We start from the raw sequence: 20550 nt of genomic DNA, 5'->3' as shown, positions 1-20550 counted from the left end.
CATGATACCTGGAATGAACAAGAAAGCCCCATTTTCATGTCGGTCTCCAAAGAAGATTGTATTGGAGTATCTCTGTATCTCCTGCTGAGAGAAATGTAGACCAGGCATGTTGAATTGTAATATGGTTGATCCTACATGTGGTACAGAAGTTGTGTGAATATGTTGGTCCCCATCTTTTGTTTGTAGATTTTTTTTTTTCCTGCTTGCTTTATTTTTGGGAGATCTGTATAAAACAACAAGGGATGTGCTATGTGTAAAGTGAAGCTGGGTGCACACTGCACATACAAAGCTAATTTACAAAAAAAAAGCATTAATATAACTGTGTTTGAGGGATTTGAGTATTTGGTCATCTTTACCTGCAAGGTCTGTATTGCTGCACATTTCTTTCAAACTCTGGTACATTACCAAGCAGCACCCTAATCATAACATCATTTGATGCCCCTGGTGATACTGATCACATTGGAGTGTAAAAAAGAACACAAATGTAGAAACAGCCTTAAAACTGTTGCTGCATGTTGCACTCTGTGAGGGTGAAGTAACCCAAAATAATATGTTCAAACTCCCATGGCTTAAAGGGGTAGTGAGGCGATAAACATTTATTCACAAAATTATACCACTTTGTAATGTGTGTTATGTAAGTGAATGGCCCTCTTCCCTGTGTTCCCCCCCCCACCCGAAGATGTCGTCATTGTCCCAAGATGGCGGCCGGGGGTTGACAGTAATTTGGTGAGTATAATGCACCACACTTCCGGGGTGGGGGGGAACACAGGGAAGGGGGCCATTCACTTACATAACACACATTACAAAGTTGTATAACACAATGTGTCTTATTTGATGAATATATGTTTAGCGCCGCACTACACCTTATTTAAATGCTGGAAAACATTCTCATGCAATGCTTTAGCTGCTAGATCGTGCGGAGGAACAATGGTGTTATGCCTGATACTAGTCAGCCTTCCAAAAGTGTAACTACTGTACTCCCAATGTTGAGGGAGGGAAAAAGTATTTAATAATTTTTTAATAATTACGTTATTTATTTATTTATTTAAATTGAAAAGGAGAGGGTTTTTTAGTTGAAGCTTCTTTTTTTAATTTAAAAAATGAACATGCCATTTGTACAGTTTTACACCAGATGTACTGTGGAATAAAATGTGCCAAAAAGTCATGCCTCTTTTCTTCAGATTGGAAACAAAGCAAAATTTAAGAGTAATTTTATTACTAGTGATGTAAACAGTGAGCACCACTTTTAGACCAAGTAAGTTGCAAAATGCACCAAAAAATGGAGTGATTTTTTTTATTTTTTTTATATCCGTTTTATGTCCCTTGGTAATGCAAGCACTGGAACTTGTAGAGATGTTGCATCTAATTCCAGAATATGTAGCAGCGTATATGAAGGGGAATTCTTGGTTGGTGCTCATTTACATGTTATTCTAAGAATAGATGTTAATGGGGAGTAAAGAGTTGGAGATTATAGTGTCACTGTCTTTTGCAAAAACTTATGTGTCACATAAAGACTAGAGATGAGCGAACCTCGAGCATGCTCGAGTCCATCCGAACTCGAGCGTTCGGCATTTGATTGGCGGGGGCTGCTGAAGTTGGATAAAGCCCTAAGGCTATGTGGGAAAACATGGATATAGTCATTGGCTGTATCCATGTTTTCCAGACAATCTTAGAGCTTTATCCAACTTCAGCAGCCACCGCTAATCAAATGCTGAATGCTCTGAACCCTGCAGGTGATGCAATTATTGTCCTAAAAAACTTTTAAACTGGCAGCCCTGTGCCCAACAGCCAGGGCCACCCTCTTCATCATTAGTAATGCTCCAGGCAGATTGTCGTCTCTTCATCAGCTGTGTGAATACTGAACATGGGCTGGATCGTTAAGGCACCTGTGCAATGTTCACACAGGAGAAAATGTTCCAGTGGCATTCCTAATGATGAAGAGGGTGGGGAGGAGGGACGGAGGGGGTGGTGCAAAGTTTCGGCACAGATACTTCAAGCCCCGGCCGTTAGACACAGGACTGCAAGTTTAAAAGTTGTTGTTTAGGACAATAACTGCATCACCTGCCGAACGGACCCCAGGACAGATCTTGGATTAAAAGCAGCTGCTATCCGAAGGTACAAGTGGTTTGAGGGGGTCAGATTGTGGGTACAGAGTCTCTTTATTGTTTGCTTGGACAGGGAGGGGGAAGAATAATGTCCCTCCTCCCAGCTGGGGCGCAGATGTAAGACCTGCTGGATTCTTTTCTAAGGGGTTATTCCTACATTCTGTTTAACACTGAACCTATGGACAGGGAAGCCCTTAAAGGGAACCAATCACACACAAATTGGCCATAAAGATAAGGAAACGTGCTGGTACATCAGCCAGCACGCTTCCTAACCATCCCCCTGTCCCCTCCGTCCCATGAACATTCAGCCCGCAAAGTTAGTTTAATAGTGTCCCGCGCTGTATGCAAATTACCATCTAAGTAGTCAAGGTGGGCGGGCGGCTGGTCAAGTAGTCACGGTGGGCGGGGGCTTCGTCATGTAGTCACAGGCTCCTGGGCCGCCTCCGGTGCTGTAATCACGCCCCTCCGGGCGTGTTGTAAAGCGGCTCCTGGTGACGTCACTCGGGGGGGACGGCATTGCTCGTCGGCAACGCCGACGTCTTTACTAAGCTGCGCATGCGCAGTGCAGCCTGAGAAGACACTGCTGTACTGCGCTTGCGCGGCGTAGTACAGCAGCGGCTTCACCCACTGTACTGCGCATGCGCAGCTTAGTAAAGACGTCGGCGTGGCCGACGTGCAATGCCGTCCCCCCCCCCGAGTGACGTCACCAGAAGCCGCTTTACAACACGCCCGGAGGGGCGTGATTACAGCACCGGAGGCAGCCCAGGAGCCTGTGACTACATGACGAAGCCCCCGCCCACCGTGACTACTTGACCAGCCGCCCGCCCACCTTGACTACTTAGATGGTAATTTGCATACAGCGCGGGACACTATTAAACTAACTTTGCGGGCTGAATGTTCATGGGACGGAGGGGACAGGGGGATGGTTAGGAAGCGTGCTGGCTGATGTATCAGCACGTTTCCTTATCTTTATGGCCAATTTGTGTGTGATTGGTTGCCTTTAAGTGGATTCTTTCCCCACCCAGCATCATGCACCAATATTATGCTGGGAGCGGGGAAGGTGTTTGAATCTTGGCAGCACTGTAATGAAACAGCCGCGTGGCTGATTCAAGTTCAGGGCTGGTTACAGTTCAGGTATGCTTCCCCAGAAAAGCTAGACCACCCCACAGTTAACCCTTTGAGGACCAGGCCCAAAATGACCCAGTGGACCGCGCAAATTTTGATCTTAGTGTTTTCGTTTTTCCCTCCTCCCTTTTTAAGAGCTCCAGCACTCTCAGTTTTCTATCTACAAGCCATGTAAGTGCTTGTTTTTTACAGGAATAGTTGTACTGTGTAAAGGCGTCATTCATTTTACCATAACGTATGATGGAATTCCAAATATATTATTTATGAAGATATAAATAGGTGAAATCGTAAAATAGAATGCAATATGGTAACTTTTGGGGGGTTCCTGTGTCTACGTAATACACTATATGGTAACAGCGACATGATACAATTATTCTATAGGTCAGCCCGAACACAACCATATGCAGGTTACACAGATTCTCTAATGTTATATATGTATTTTTTTATGAAATCCTTTTTTTTGGCAATTAATCATTAATAAAATGGGCCTATTGTGACGCTTATAACGGTTTTATTTTTTCACCAACGGGGCTGTTTTTCCGCATTGATCTCTAGTTTTTGATCACTTTTTATTGATTTTTTTTTTTTAAATATATAATGTAACATAAAATCGTTAATCTGCGCACTTTTTTCCCTCTTTTCGTGTACGCTGTTCACCGATCACAATGACGCTTGTTATAGTTTAATAGATCGGACAATTACGCACGCTACGGTATATTATATGTTTATCTATTTATTTATTTTTATGTTTTATTTATATAATGGAAAAGGGGGGTGATTTCAACTTTTATTGGGGAGGGGTTTTGGGGTAGTGTAATAGTGTTTTGAACTTTTTTTTTTTTACACATTTGAGGTTCCTTTGAGGGACTTGTACATACATTGCTTTGATTTCTACACTGACCATTGCTATGCCATAGGCATAGCATTGATCAGTGTTATCGACGATCTGCACATTGAGCCTGCCTGTGCAGGCTCAGTGTAGCAGATCGCCGATCGGACCGCACGGAGGCAGGTGAGAGACCTCCGGCGGTCCGTTTCAACGATCGGGACCCCGGCAGTCACACTGCGGGGGTCCCGATCGGTAAGTGACAGGGGACTCCCCCTGTCACTTACACTTAAGCGGCGTTTAAGGGGTTAATGACACGCGGCAGCGTGTCATTACCGGTGAGGTCCCGGCTGCTCACTGCAGCCGGCCCCCACCTCCTATGAAGCGCGCTCCAGGGTCGTCTGGGGACAGACTTCCATGACGTAACTCTACGTCCTGGGTCGTCTAGGGGTTAAAGGGGTACTCCATCAAAACAAATTTTTTTGAAACGACAGTATAGACACAGATAAAAGCTCATCACATCTGGGACAACTCATATCCGATCTGAGGCCTATTTTATGTAGAAAGGCAGATGCAATGAGTACAGTTGCGATAGATGTTGCTACTCACTGAGAGAGACTGAGAGAGGAGTAATGTTCAGTACACTTTCCCTTTGAGAGGATTCTATAATGCCTTCATCCCCCTCCAACTTTTCCTTTATCACTAGAGGGGTTGCTGTTAATAAGTATTCTAGGAGTTGCTTATAAACATAGGATATAGTCTCCCTATCCCCCACGTCCCGAATAAGAGAATGTGAGGTTATAGTCTAATTGTCCACTTGCATGCTGAGATTTTAAGGCAAGTCTAAGCTGTAAAAATTGATAAAAAATATTCCTTAGCCATCTGACTACCCCCATCCCTTCAAAAGCTGCAGCTGAGAGGCTAAAAAATACCAGTTTTCTTTCCCTCTCTGCAATGTTTCTATTTATTCTAGCACATACCCTTTTCCAAATAAGCCCCCTAAACATGGTTGTCATTTTCTTAAAGTAGGTATTAGATATCCATATCGGGGCATTGTGAAGCGCATATAACAGTTGGGGCATAGTGATCATTTTCAATAGGTTGCTTCTGCCAACCAAAGACGAAGGGAGACAAAGCCAGGTATCAATCTTAAGGGTGCCTTCACACCTACCGTATCGCAGTAGAAAATCCGCTGCGGATCCGCAGCAAATCTGCAGCAGATTTAACTAAATGAATGAACACCGCATTAAATACGCACTGTCAAATCCGCTGCGGATCCGCAGCAGATTTGTAAGTGCGGATTTAATGCTGTGTTCATTCATTTAGTTAAATCAGCAGCGGATTTTCTACTGCGATACGGTAGGTGTGAAGGCACCCTTACACTGAGACATTAACAACATGGCATCTGCATATTAAGATATCCTCTCCTTGCCATACCCTTTCCCCCCCAATCAACCTAGAATGATGTATCTGTGACGCAAGTGGCTCAATTGCGACGGCGGTTAGCAAGGGGGACAGAGGCAACCTTGCTTCATCCCCCTCCATAAGTCAAATCTTGGTGACATAAGATAAAAGCGGCCCTTTCTCTATCCCCCGAAACAGCCAGGTTGGTCTGGATGAATCTAATTCGTAGAAAGTCGATTGGCCAAGAGTTCCACATCAGTAGTGAGTAAAAAAAATGGGACAGTAGAAGTCTGGGAGTGCTTGAGCCTTACTGGGATTGGTAATTACCACTAACACACCCTCTTGGAGGGATGGTGGAAGGATCCCTACTTGCAGAGCATCTTGATACATTTCAAGAAGTAGTGGTAGTGGAACCTGCTGTGTTGTTTAACCCCTTAGGGTATGTTTACACTGAGAAAAACCTCCACCGCGGACTCCGCTCTGAATCCCTCCTGCTTCAGTGTCTCATTGTAATGTGCTGGGTGCCTTCGCTCTCCGCTCAAAGAATTAACATGAGAGGAATGAATGCGTGTCTATGGCTAGATATATTCAGGATAATGTGAGGGAATGTCATTTAGTGGCAAGGGGTTAAAAACCATCTTGTGTGTATTAATATATGTAAATGCAGGGCTGGCATCTGTGCTTAGCCCTTTTAACTCTTGTGGCCACAGGCAGCATTCTGCCTGCGGTAAAAGGCCGCTCTCTTACTTGAAGGCTCTGACTAATGAGTAACGTCACTGTGCGCTGAGTAGGGAGGAAAAGTAGATGCTGGTTGACTGTGGTGACGTGAGAAAATAAGGATTTAGTATGAAAAAAAAGGGGGGGGGAGCGGCTGCCTACATGGGGGATACTACCTATTGATGGGTGGGTGTGTATGGGGGGGGGGGGGGGTTCACTACCTACGGGGGGAGGGGGTTCACTACCTACGGGGGGGATTGCATATAAGGTGACCTGCCTGTAATGGGGGGAAACTAGTTGAAGTGACTTACCATACTAATGAGGACATCTACCTACATCTCCCTAACCCACTTAATCCCCACCTAGACATTCTGCAGTTATTAGGGCTCTATGGGTGCTGGAAATCTTTGGAGCACAAGATGTTTATCTGGCAGGTTCTGTGAATGTTAGGGTGTCTTTACACAGAGAGATTTGTCTGGCAGATTTTTAACGCCAAAGCCTGAAATGGACTATAAACAGAGAACAGGTCATAAAGGAAAGACTGAGATTTTGCCTCTTCACAAATGTATTCCTGACTTTGGCTTTAAAAATCTGTTAGATAAATCTTTGTGTAAAGGCAGCCTTAAGGCCCTATTCCACAGATCGATTATCGTCCGTTACGGACGATTATCGCCCCCTGGAATAGAAGGCAACGATCAGCCGACATCGTTCATGTTGGGTGATCTTTGCTGTCGTCTTTCTTTCAACATGTTAGCATGATAGCAGCAATCTGCTGCTGTCGCTCCGTGGAATAGGAGCAGCGGCAGCAAACTGCCACAATCCTCTATGGTCTGCCCGGACGATCAGCGATCACGTGGGCAGCTCCCCTCGGCACCTCCCACATTCAGCAACTTGCTGCCGCAGTCATGGCTAGGAAATATTCATAGTGGTCCTAGGTAGTAGTGTTCTCATACTGCTTAATTCTCTTATTGTTTGCTAACTTTGTGACACATCTAATGCTGTTTGTTTTCTTTAGATGTTTGACTGGATTGCGCATAACAAAGGACTATTTTTGACAAGTTACTCTGACATAGGCATCAGCCACAACCAAGCTCTGGAGCTTCAAACACAGCACAATCATTTTGCTATGAATTGTATGGTAAGCAGCTTATAACTTTGAATTGCTACCTGCTAAGGGCTAATGTGATCTTATTAGTTTTGTTTAACTAAACTTAATTTTATTTCATCATTTCAATTATCAAGGGCAGCATGAAGACAACAAAATGAAGTTAAGCATGTCAGCCTAATTGTTCAGACTGTTAAGGCCTAATCTACAAGAGGAAGAGAGTGCTGCCATGTCAGATCAGAGCTCACTTCCTCCTCATTCCCTGCTCGCTGTCTGTGCCAATACATGCACAGACTTCGAGCGGGGAGCTGCAGAGGTGGCTGCCCAGACGATTTTTAGATGGTCTGGGTGGCCCATTGAAGAGAGCAGCAAACCGCCGCTATTGCTTCCGGAATTATAGACTTCGCTGAAAGTCAACGTTGTGCATGTCAGCTGATCGTTGCATTTCAGCATGAGCTGTTACACTAAACCATTATCGGCCAAATAAGGCCGATAATTGTTTTGTGTAAGGGTCCATTTACACAAAAAGATTATCTGCCAAAGATTTAAAGCCAAAGCCAGAAATGGATTTAAAAAGAGGAGAAATCTCAGGTTTTCCACTATGACCTGTTCTCTGTTTATAGTCTGTTCCTGGCTTTGGCTTCAAATCTTTGGCAAATAATCTTCCTGTGGACCCTAATAGTAGTTAGTCGTTGTCTATATTAACAACCTCTTTACTCGAGAAAAATGTTTTTAAATCAACTGATGGTAAGAATTTGGTAAAATGTGTTATTTACTTCTATTTTAAAAACTCAAGTCTTCCGGTACTTATCAGCTGCTGCATTTCGTACAGGAAGTTGTGTATTCTTTCTAGTCTGAAACAGTGCTACCCGCTGCCACATCTGTTTGTGTCAGGAATTGTCCAGAGCAGTAGAGGTTTCCCCTCGCGTGGAGAGGTCCACCTTCCGCTTCATTGGACAGGAAACGGATCTTGGATCCATAAAAAGCTGCTGCTTCAGCCTTAATTTCTGCTTCCTGTCCTTTGGAGCAGGAGGAGGTTTACCCACCTCTCATTGAGTCAGGAAAAGAGAAGGACCTTGGGCAACCTGCTTGTTCCTGGTCTCCCTGCAGCAGAAATCTCCTCTGGGAGCCACTGCTAAGACTGTGCTCTCTCCCCCACACCTGTCTTGGGTATTTCTTGGGTATTGGGGATTATTCCATGCACCCCCAATTGGGCTTTTACCCCGAGTACTTAGGAAGATCATACAGCACAGGTCCCTAGTCTGCCCCCTTTTAGCCTGAAGGCTGTGATCACCCTGGTTAAACAAAATGCCCATTGTTGATCCATTGGTACTCTCAGAGATAGCAGACCACCTGAGCCAGGGCCTGTTTCTGCATCTGGAATTCAGGGGTCTCCACCTGACAGCCTGGTTATTGAGAGGCAGCTCCTCATAGATATGGGGCTATCAGAACAAGTTATTGCCACCCTTTTAGCCAGCAGATTTATCTGAGGACTTGGATTTGTTGATAAGCATGATATGTTGTTTCCCCGCCTGACATCCCTGTTAATTCTTGAGTTCCTACAGTAGGGGTAAAACAAAATACTAAGACCCAGTACCATAAGGGTCCAAATAGTGCTCTGTTGGACTACAAACTAGTTTAACACCCCTGGATTAAGAGGTTCGCTAAGGCAGCAGAAAGTATTTTTTCCCACATTGAAACCCAGACTGCCCCCTTAAGACCTGAATTTAGTTTTTACAGGATTAACCCAAGCTCCATTCACATCTCTTTAGGAGCTTCAAAATCTTCTCTCCTGTTTAGCTTTTTTTCTTAGCCATTACTTAAACTGGAAGAGTAGCCTTCTACATTCAGGAACCTTCTGTTGTACCAACCCATCCAGAGAAGGTGAGACTAGATTTAGTTAAGGAGGTGTCTCCTTCACTATCTATAGTCTCCACTATTGTGTCACCGGTATAGTAACCTCCTCTTACAGTTCCAGGGAAAGTATAAGGGTAGGCCAACTTCTTCCCAAGTGATAGCTAGATGGATCAAGCAAATCATTTTTTCTTGTTATCAGGCTATAGTCTTAGAGATCCCCTCTGCGTTTGGTTGCCCATTTAACTAGGTCAATTGCTACATCATGGGCTGAAAGGGCCAGATCTGTAGGGCTGCAACCTGGGGTTCACCTTACACGTTTTTTAAGCTTTATAGACTACAGATATTTTGGCAGGCAGAGGTCCTCCCTCGGCGTGGTACATCTACTCTGCTCTTCATTGGTGCCATCATAGGGGGAAAACCTAAATCACTAAATGGTCATTTCTTTTTCTTAAAGGCCCATGGTGGCATCTATATAACCCTACCCAAGTGTGTATATACTATATATTATATATTTTGTGTGTGTTATGTAATTACACACACATACACATATGCAAGCACGTGTACTCACACACACACACACACACTTGGGAATATCACTGCCATGTGGGGGAGTACTTGATCTTAAACAAAGTTTAGGAGGGGGATACATGTTAAAGTGATATCTAGCAGAACATTTCCTAGAGTTGTTGTACTGCCTCAACTAGTGTTCAGCCCGATGTCCATGCAGCCCTTGCTTTAAATGGATACTCTGTCATTAAGAAAGTTACATTGTGCTGCACAGGTCGTCCTTTTGTGTCTCTGGGTCCCTCGCGGACTGCAACTGCTTCCACCGCTGTCACTTCCACATATGAACAGTCTCTGCTGTGACAACCTGCTCAGCCAACCACTGACCAAGATGGAACAGGGCAGCGGACAGTGATTGACTAAGCGGGCTGTCACAACAGTAACAGGTTCCAGAAATACAGGATATGTAGAAATGGTTATGGAGATGGGAGAAACAGGACATTCTCAGTGTGCACAGCAAAGACTACTGGAAAATGTAGTCTTAACTTAGTTAAGAGGAAGAGGAACAGTGAGAAATAAAGCAGGCAGAAATCTGCATCGGAGGAGCAGGACTACTGTAAAACCAAATGAATAGTGTCAGGGGGGAAAATAAGTAAAAATCTTGCATTCTCTGGAAGTGTTTTTTTTTTTTTTTTTTTAATAAATAAGGGCCTGGAGTTTTGCACCAGTTTCAAGTCAATAATAATAATAATAATATTTATTTGGATAGCGCCAACAGATCCTGTAGAGCTTTTACAGCCTGTATTAGATTTTCCTCCAGAATTCCCATAAACACTCTCCAGCTTCTCTTATCACTGTAAAGGAAAACTGTCCAGCATGGTGCTGCCACCACCATGTTTTACTGTGGGGATGGTGTGTCCAGGGCAATGTTTTCCACCACACATTGCTTTTTGCCCTTAGGCCAAAAAGTTCAATTTTGTTTTGACCAGAGCATCTTGTTCCAATGTTTGCTGTGCCCCCTCCATGTGGCAAACTGCAAGTAAGACGTCTTATGGCTTGTTTAAAAAAAAAAAATTCTTCTTGCCCCTCTTCTATAAAGGCTAGATTTGGGGAATACATGGCTAATAGTTGTCCTGTGGACAGATTCTCCCACCTGAGCTGTGCATCCCTGCAGCTCCTCCAGTGTGACCATGGGCCTTGACCTATCCGATAATGTAAGAAGCTGTGTACCTCATATACAGCTGACAGATTAAATTTTAGGGGACGTTTTCACCTATCGACACTGGTAAAAGTTTAGAACCCTTAAACTGTCACTGTCGTGAATTTTTCTTTTTGCAGAAATCGATAGTCCATGCGATTTTAAGAAACTTTGTAATTAGGTTTATTAGCCGAAAAATTAATTTTTATCATGAAAAAGCAGTTTGAAGCTCTCCCCCCTGTCTTCATTGTTCTCCTATGGAGAGAGCTAAATAAAACACCAAAACAGGACAACAAAGAGTTAATCTACAAATACATCACCCTCTATCACCCCCGTCCTCTCTGACCTCTGAATACAGAGTTCACCCAGCTTAGTGCTGCTAAACCTTTGTTCTCAGCTTTTTGCAGTCATTCCCTCCTCCCCCCTCCCCTCTCCCTAAAACAGACAGAGTGTGACTCATGCAACAAGTCACAATTTCCTGATTTTTTTTTTTTTGCAGTGAATGGAAAAGAGGAAGGAGTGGGGGGGGGGGGGGGAACTGTGAAAAGGCTTTTTGAATGCAGATAATGGCATATTTGGCTAATAAACCTAATTACAAAGTTTCTTAAAATCGCCTGGACTATTGATGTCTGCAAAAAAAAAAAAAAAAAAAAAAAATGACAGTGACTCTTTAACCTCTTAAGGACATATGACGTACCGGTACGTCATATGTCCGCACTAGCACCTCAAACGCTTTGAAGTGCCGCGATCCCGGGTGCCGCGAGTAGCCCGGGACCGCTGCTATTAGCGGGCACGGTCTGATCGCCGTGCCCGCTAATTAGCTAATCGGAGGCAGCTGTCAAAGTTGACAGCTGCCTCCGATTACCGGAGGCAACGTTTCCCTGGTGTCTAGTGGGGGAGAGACAAGGTCCCGGAGGAGCGATCTCCGTTACTGATGCCGGCCGGGGACGCGTCCAAGATGGCGCCGTCCTCGGCTCGGCACTCGTTCGTTTTCGGCTGCAGCAGCCGAAAGCAAACGAGTGCCGATCTCATGGATCTCTGCAGCATATCTATGCTGCAGAGATCTCTATGAGAGATCCAAGTGTATATACTAGAAGTCCCCCAGGGGGGCTTCTAGTATATGTGTAAAAAAAATAAAGTGTTGTTAATAGTAAAAAGCCCCCTCCCCTAATAAAAGTCTGAATCACCCCCCTTTTCCCAGGTTTTAAATAAAAGTAAACAAATAAATAAATAAATAAACATGTTTGCTATCGCCGCGTGCGTAATCGCCCGAACTATTAATTAATCACATTCCTGATCTCGTACGGTAAACGGCGTCAGCGCAAAAAAATCCCAAAGTGCAAAATTGCGCAATTTTTGGTCGCATCAAATCCAGAAAAAATGTAATATAAAGCGATCAAAAAGTCGTATATGCGCAATCAAGGTACCGATAGAAAGATCACATCATGGCGCAAAAAATGACACCTCGCACAGCCCCATAGACCAAAGGATAAAAGCGCTATAAGCCTGGGAATGGAGCGATTTTAAGGCACGTATATTGGTTAACAACAGTTTGAATTTTTTACAGGCCATCAGATACAATATAAGTTATACATGTTATATATCGTTTTAATCGTAACGACTTGAGGAACATGCATAACAAGTCAGTTTTACCACAGGGCGAATGGCGCAAAAACACATTTCCCCCAAATAAAAGAAATGCAGGTTTTTTTTTCAATTTCACCACACTTTGAATTTTTTTCTGGTTTCGCAGTGTACTTTATGCAAAAATTCAGACTGTAATTGCAAAGTACAATTAGTGAAGCAAAAAATAAGGGGTCATGTGGGTTTCTAGGTGGAAAAATGCAAGTGCTATGACCTTTTAAACACAAGGAGGAAAAACCGAAAACGTCCTTAAAGGGTTAAAGGAGAAGTCCGGCGAAAATTATTTTTTTATATGTTATTACTGATGGAAAGTTATACAATTTTCTAATGTACATTAATTATGGGAAATGCTCCTATACTGCTATTTCCCTTAATTTTGTGTACCAGGAAGTGTTAGAATTCTCTCAGAAGCAGTGACGTCACGACGAAAGGTGTAATTCCTATGGAGTGTCCCTCCGCTGTGGACTACTCTCAACTACTACTCTCCCCACCTGCTCATAGCATGTGCAGGTGATGGGAGAGTAGTAGCCGGGTTATATGGCTGAGATCGCCGCCGCGATGCCGCGCAGGGGGAGCCGCTCATCACTGCAGCTATCATCCCCCTCCCTTCCTCCTGCTTCCTTACTCTATGTGATAGCTGACTTCCTGCCCGGCCGCCGGCACGTGTGAACGGAGAGCGGCGGCCCGGCAGGAAGTCAGCTATCACATAGACTAAGGAAGCAGCAGGAGGGGGGAGCGGAGGGGGATGATAGCTGCAGTGATGAGCGGCTCCCCCTGCGCGGCATCGCGGCGGCGATCTCAGCCATATAACCCGGCTACTACTCTCCCATCACCTGCACATGCTATGAGCAGGTGGGGAGAGTAGTAGTTGAGAGTAGTCCGCAGCGGCGGGCGTTCGGTAGCGGCGGGCGGCGGGCTTACTGTGATGTACTGATTGCTTACATTTATGGAATACTTTGGGGAGCAAGGACACTTGCTACCCAAAGTATTTCATAAATGTATTCAATCAAAAACACTGTATATTACATTACATACACATCCATTGTAATTCCAATGGAGTGTCAAGCAGGGGCGCACTATATATAGAAGTCAATGGTACTCATTGACTTCTATATATAGTGCGCCCCCTGCTGGACACTCCATAGGAATTACACCTTTCGTCGTGACGTCACTGCTTCTGAGAGAATTCTAACACTTCCTGGTACACTAAATTATGGGAAATAGCAGTATAGGAGCATTTCCCATAATTAATGTACATTAGAAAATTGTATAACTTTCCATCAGTAATAACATATATATAACATATATAAATAACATATAAAAAAATAATTTTGGCCGGACTTCTCCTTTAAAGCTGGTGGGAAAGGGATATAAGTTGTAAAACTTTTGTCTATATAATTCTTAGTAACTCAAATTTCTCATTGCGTTCTCTCATAGAATGTTTACGTAAACATTAATCGAATTACATCAGTAGCCAATAGACTCGTGGAATCTGGACACTACGCTTCACTGCAGATCAGGCAGATTGCTGGCCAACTTGAACAAGAGTGGAAGATGTTTGCAGCTGCTCTTGATGAACGAAGTACATTATTGGAAATGTCTGCGGTCTTTCATCAGAAAGCCGAGCAGGTTAGTGCTAAATTATAATTAAAAAAAATATATATTTTTTTTTACAAAATTAATGGGCTTTGTCGCTTTCCAAAGTTCCCATGTTTGACTAACATGTTGCTAAAGGGGTATCCTGGGAATAGAAAATTTTAAAGATAGGAGTCGTGGTGCATTTAAAGGGGTAGTGCGGTGGTAAAGAATTATTCACAGAATAACACACATTACAAAGTTATACAACTTTGTAATGTATGTTATGTTTGTGAACGATGCCCTTCCCCGTGTCCCACCACCCCCAGCCGCGTACCCGGAAGAGTGGTGCGCTATACATACCTGTCACGTGCCGACTTGTCTCCGATCTTCAGTCAGTGAAGTCATCTTCGGACGGCCGGGCCGAATCCCTCCGACCGTCCTGAGTGCCTACCGCCCTCTGCCGCATCATCGGCTGCTCAGCTGCGATTGGCTGAGCATAACTGTGCTCAGCCAATGACGCGGCAGAGGGCGGCCAGGACTCAGGACGGTCGGAGGGATTCGGCCCGGCCGTCCGACAAGAGCCTTGACAAAACTGTGGAGTATGAGTTTTTGAATTTGGAGGCTGATGTATTTATGATTTAAAAAAAAAAAATCTTATCAATTTTCTAATTTTATTTTATCGCCCAGCACTAACAAGTAACAAGGCAGCAAAAGTATTCTATAGCAAAAGTAGTGTGGAAATGTTAGATAAGACACCAAAAAAACCTAAAGAAAATATGTTATTCCCAGATGCCGAGTTATCCCTGTTTCACTGGATAGAAGATAACTAGCTAACTAGTGGAGGTCCAACCACTGGGATCCCACAGACCCTGAGAAACAGAGGACAGTTGCCCCCCTACTAACTAATAGAGTAACAGGGGACATGCATCTTGTGATGGCTTCTTGAATTGAAATTAGTTGTAACAGAATTGTAGATATAAATGGCAGAATTTATCAACAGGGCATTTCCCTCCCCCTGCAGAACAGAGGATAGTTTTGTGATTTAAATTGAATTTGCGATTTAAATAAAGGATCAAATCGTGAGTCCAATTATTTGAGTTTGATTATTCACCCAGCCCTATTTTGAATTAATTCTGGAAATATTTGCAAAAAAAAGTGGATTTTTTGTTTTTTCTCGACTCTTAATTATGGTCTTTTTTTCCCTAATAGTACATGAGCAATGTGGATTCGTGGTGTAAGGCTTGTGGTAAAGTAGAGCTTCCGTCTGAGCTCCAAGATTTGGAAGATGCTATACATCATCATCAAGGAATTTATGAACATATCACAGTGGCTTACTCTGAGGTAAAATTCTGTATACAATTCATTCTGTTCACTGTGGCAGCTAAGACTGTGTTTATGTTGGAGTTTCATTGCAATATTGCAGCGTCTTCACAGAAATTATGCAGTACTGCCATGAAACTGCAATGTGTGAACACAGCCTAATGGCTTGGATTTCTCAATTGATTCCATCTGAAGAGTGTCAGCTGTAATATACATCTGAGACCTGCTGCTTATGAAGTTCGCTTGGCTCACAATGCATCCCCTGCAAGTTTTGTCATGCATGTAAGTCTGATGTAAAGGACTTAAAGGGGTTATCCAGTGCTACAAAAACATGGCCACTTTCTTCAGAGACAGCACCACTGTTGGGTGGGGTTTTGGAACTCTGTTCCATTTAAGTGAGCGGAGCTTCCTTTGTGTTAACGCCCTGTGCAGCAAGTTCCCTCTGATGAAAGGCCTAAAATATTAACTTTCCTCTACCTTAAGTTTAAACATCAAACTTTTATTCCGTTATGCCAAAAAACATGGTATTGGGAAATAAAAATGTTGAAACTTGTTTGAACATTTAAAGTTGAAATGGCTCTCAATAATAGCATAATTTAAATGCTGGACCCATAGAAACATAAGAAAGTTTTAAGTGCACTTCCGGGCAGAACACTCTCCTGTTAACCCTAGACTGACCAAGAACAATATATATTTACATTTACATACACCTACACCTGGAAGTGGGATGATGAAAATGAGGAGTGACCTTAATCTCTTAAGGGCGCAGTATAAAAATACTCCTCTAGGACTTTATCATGGTTCGGTAAGATAAAAGTCCTTAAGATGGACATAATTCCATATTTCCTGTATATCTTTGAGGAAATTTCAATACATCCCCCTGGTGTTGTCTTCAGGAGATTGAGGACAGTGTTCTCTAACTGTATATGAAGAGTAGAGGATGTAGAATTAGTTATAGAATGGAAAGTGGGGGTGCTGGGTTGCCAGATCCAAGACTTTACCCTATAGCATTGGTTCTACGGCGCCTAGTGGACTTGCACTTCCACCGGGACCAAACCATGGATGGCCATAGAGGGTCATATGGTCCACCCACTCCTTCATATTTTACCTTGGTTAGAATTAATAAATAGGTTAAGGACTGTAGAACACTCCCTATTTCAGCAACTAAGAAATTCTCTAAAGAACAAGATGGTAAGGAGGGACCTGTTAGCTAAAAGCAATAGGCAGATTTTTGGTCAAATCAAATTTTGAAAAATTGTAATCAGTGATCAGAATGTTGCATGCAACATGTATACGCAAGAAAGCTACTAACATAAAGTACAGATCATGGAACAAAAATGACGCCCCATAGACCAAAAAATAATTTAGGTCACAGGAAATAACGGCTAATGTGGGGTATGTAGGTGAAAAATGCAAGCGCTATGACCTTTTTAATATGAGGAGATAAAAACCAAAGTGCTAAATAAAATTGACTGTGAGGGGTACTCTGGTGGGGGGGGGTCCGATCTGACCGGCGAGGAGGTGGCTGAGGGCAACGACGTCCACTCACCTTCCCGGTTCCAGCGGCGGGTCCCGTATCACGGCGCTCCGGGATACCACCTCTATGACTGACTGGCTGAGCGGACTTGAAACGTCACGTCTCAAGTCTGCGTTAGAGACCAGGAAGCGGCCGGGCAGCGGGGACCGGAGTGTCACCATACGGGACGCGCCGCTGGAACCGGGGAGGTGAGTGGAAAAACTCTCGTTGCCCTCAGTCGCCTCCCCGGCCAGATCGAAAAAAAAGCCCGCTTAAAGTACCCCTTTAAGGAGTTAAACAAATTGAAGAAATGACAGCATGGAACATAGGTGATCCCGATCCCGGTTTCATAAGGTCCGTGACCTTTGTATTAAATTTCTAGATTTGCAGTGACATTGGGTTGTTTTTTTTTTCCTGGGGTTGGGTAAGAGGTATATATAAAAATATTAAATATATAGAATATATTAAAAGTCAACATCAGGGATAGAGAAGAGAATTGGCACTCCTTGGAAATATGTGGATAAATAATCTAGCATGGTGTCTACTATAATATTGTAAGAATAATGTAATGAAGATTCACAGATGTACCTACCTACATGACACTTGAGCTATGTCAATGTTGCTGTGGTAACTTTGAACATGCATTAACTTCTAATAAAAGGAGACTTAATAATGAAAAAACTTTTTTTGCTTATTGCAATAACTTAGTGTCACTGTTATAATCAATAATATCTAAATCTTCAATAGACGTGAAATAAAGCAAGTTTGCAACTTACATTATTATGATATTAATAATAATATTTTTAGTTATTATGGAAAACAAAGCTATACTTGAAATCCAGGTCCTGTTTCCTGAAGTCTTGTCTTGTGCTGGTTAAAATAAAGAGACTAAAGGCACAAAGTCCCGGCCAGTACAGAGAGTCACGGCTCAATGTGTCCATCAATCACATTACTGCCTTCTCTGTGAGAATTCACATGACCTGGGAAAATCGTGAATCCCTGTGTTTAGAGCAAGAACACAGGAAGCGCTTTTGTTTTCCATTGTAATGAATAAAAACAAACAAATGTAAATTGCAGGCATGCTTTATATCCCATCTACTGTTGATTTAGGCTTTGAAAGTTATAACGACATTGATGCTTTAATTTTTCAAGAGAACTGTAAAAAAAAGTTAGGGATGATCCGAACAGAGTTCGGTTCCGGTTCGTACGAACCCGAACCCTCGGTAATGATTCCCGCTGTCTGCCCGCTCAGTGGAGCAGGTGGATCCAGCGGCAGGACCGCCTGGAAAACTGGGATATAGCCATAGGCTGTATCCCAGTTTTCCAGGCGTTACTCCCACTGGATCCGCCCACTCCACGGAGCGGGCACACAGCGGCAATCTGCTGCCGAGCGTTCGGGTTCATACGAACCTGAACCTCGGCAGGTTCGGACCATACCTAGTTTGAGTAACAGATACTGCTTTTCTGTAAGCCACAGAAAAAAACTGCTAGACCTGGTAACTGGTACGACTTCTGTTTAAAAGGGTTTTCCCACAAGTAATAATTAATACTGACCTATGCGATAGATGGTAAATGTTTGATGGTCACACATTTTGAGGGTCACATATTCTAGTGAGGGTGTTGAAAAGTACTGAAAACATAAAAACCTAACACAATCTTATTTATCTTTTTGTGTGAAGGTAAGTCAAGAAGGAAAATCTTTGCTTGACAAACTACAGCGGCCATTAACTCCTGGCAGCTCAGATTCTCTAACTGCCTCTGCCAACTACTCAAAGGCGGTACATCACGTCTTAGATGCTGTCCATGAAGTTTTGCACCATCAACGGCAGCTGGAAAACATATGGCAACATCGTAAGGTTCGATTACATCAGCGATTACAGCTCTGTGTTTTCCAGCAAGATGTTCAGCAGGTAAGTTACATTTGTAAATGAGCACAAGATTCCAAGGAGTTTGCTTGTTTACTGCATTGTACATGTCTATGTTAACCTCTTCAATAAAAATGCTTTTATTCTTCAGTGCAAAGTATGATAGGGGCTTTTCAAACTACAACCCTATATTTTCTGACTGTAGTTTGTTTTCAAGTGCTCAATGATAACAAATGTAATCCATCTGTACAACATACATATGTCTGTTGGTAACTACAGCTCAACCCCATTCTGTGTATTCTGTATAGGTGCTGGATTGGATTGAGAACCATGGAGAAGCTTTTCTTAGTAAACACACAGGTGTAGGAAAGTCTCTCCACAGAGCAAGGGCGTTGCAAAAACGTCATGAAGACTTTGAAGAAGTTGCACAGGTGAGAAAAATGAAAAAAAATAAATAAAAAAAACCCTCAAGTACACTCATTGACACAAAGGAAAATATTGTGCACCACGGAGGAGTACTTCAAATCAAATGAAACTTTTATATGTGTGAATGCAATGATATGTAAGTGATTACATTATAACAGTGAAAACATACTGTAACTGAAAATAGAAAGATACACTTGTACGTGGAGACATAGAGGCTTTGTATTGCATCCTGCGATATACTTACCTACTTATATTGCAGCAAAGCTTGCGAAGCCTGCATGCTTGTAGTTGCAGGAGCTAGCTTTTCATGTATGCTTAATCTGGTAACCAGACAGGCCAAGGAAGTGTTCCAATTTGGTTGAGACATTCCTGGGAAGCCCTTGCTGTGTGTGGGCGAGTATTATCCTCCTGAAAAATGCCACTTAGACCCAGTGCCATGAGAGGCAACACATCAGTATGTCTTTTACATATTGCTGAGCTGTTAGTGACCCTCATATGGCTGCCAAGGGTGACCAATCAAATGGGCGCTATGACACTAAATTTCCTCCTGCTAAGTGCCTGTAAGTGGCCTTGGCAGAGACTAGGGTTTGTAATGAAGATGGCAGATATGTCTGGAAGGCAACTGTGGGTTCCGCACATGGTTGTTGGCGGATCAAATGACCCCCTCTGCTAGGCGTCTCTCTGGGCCGTCTGGAGCCTGTTTTTCATGTGTGCAGGTTTTCATGTTTAAACTTCTCACAACATCTCCTAGTTACTTAGTCAGAACGGCCTAGGTGGCAAGCACTTAGGTGGAACAACCGTCCAGCTTCTCTGTCCATTGACTCTCCCCCTCTCAAATTCTGTCAACTGGGAAAAATTTATTTCAATGTGTGGCAGATGTTTGCCTATGTATGTAAGTTCTACAACCTCTCACAATACAATAAATTAGCCTCTGAGAGCCTATTTATAAGGCAGGGTGAGAAACTTATTCCCTTTTGTGGCAAGACTTAGGCTGTATTCACACATCTGGAATGCTGTATTGTATATCAAGAAATGGAACGCTTATGGAGCTCCCTGCATCACAATTTATTATGATGCAGTGAGCTCCAAAACCGTTAAGTTTTCTGCTATAGTACTGATACAGCTTTTACAGAACATTGTATATCACACAAGCATCAAAACACAGTAATCACTGAACTCAAGGAGAACAGCAAAAAAAATTTCAATGAAGTACTCAATCAAGAGTCTCCACTGATGCCCCCAAAAATTAAAATGTGCAAAACAAGAGTCCGTGGAGCCTCAGTTACGAGTCTCAAAACACGGGATAGCCAGATATCTCTAGCCTGTTGCCAACGGGGTGCCTCCAAGATGGGGAGAGCAC

The 20550-nt window shown here is 43.2% G+C and overlaps 1 protein-coding gene across 3 annotated transcripts in view; it reads left to right on the top strand.

The window, feature by feature from the left end:
* The window catches only part of TRIO (trio Rho guanine nucleotide exchange factor), a 217794-nt gene that overhangs the window by 33503 nt on the left and 163741 nt on the right, over positions 1-20550 (top strand). For all 3 annotated transcript variants that reach the window (XM_069958561.1, XM_069958563.1, XM_069958562.1), the window contains exons 6-10: positions 7193-7315; positions 13923-14114; positions 15273-15404; positions 18579-18809; positions 19073-19195. In XM_069958561.1, coding sequence (XP_069814662.1) covers positions 7193-7315; positions 13923-14114; positions 15273-15404; positions 18579-18809; positions 19073-19195 — 801 coding nt within the window. The remainder of the gene's footprint in view (positions 1-7192; positions 7316-13922; positions 14115-15272; positions 15405-18578; positions 18810-19072; positions 19196-20550) is intronic.

This window comes from Dendropsophus ebraccatus, chromosome 2 (genome assembly GCF_027789765.1).
Source record: "Dendropsophus ebraccatus isolate aDenEbr1 chromosome 2, aDenEbr1.pat, whole genome shotgun sequence".
Classification (NCBI taxonomy): Eukaryota; Metazoa; Chordata; class Amphibia; order Anura; family Hylidae; genus Dendropsophus; species Dendropsophus ebraccatus.
Note: the sequence above shows the minus strand (reverse complement) of the source record. Positions and strands in the feature narration are given on the sequence as shown.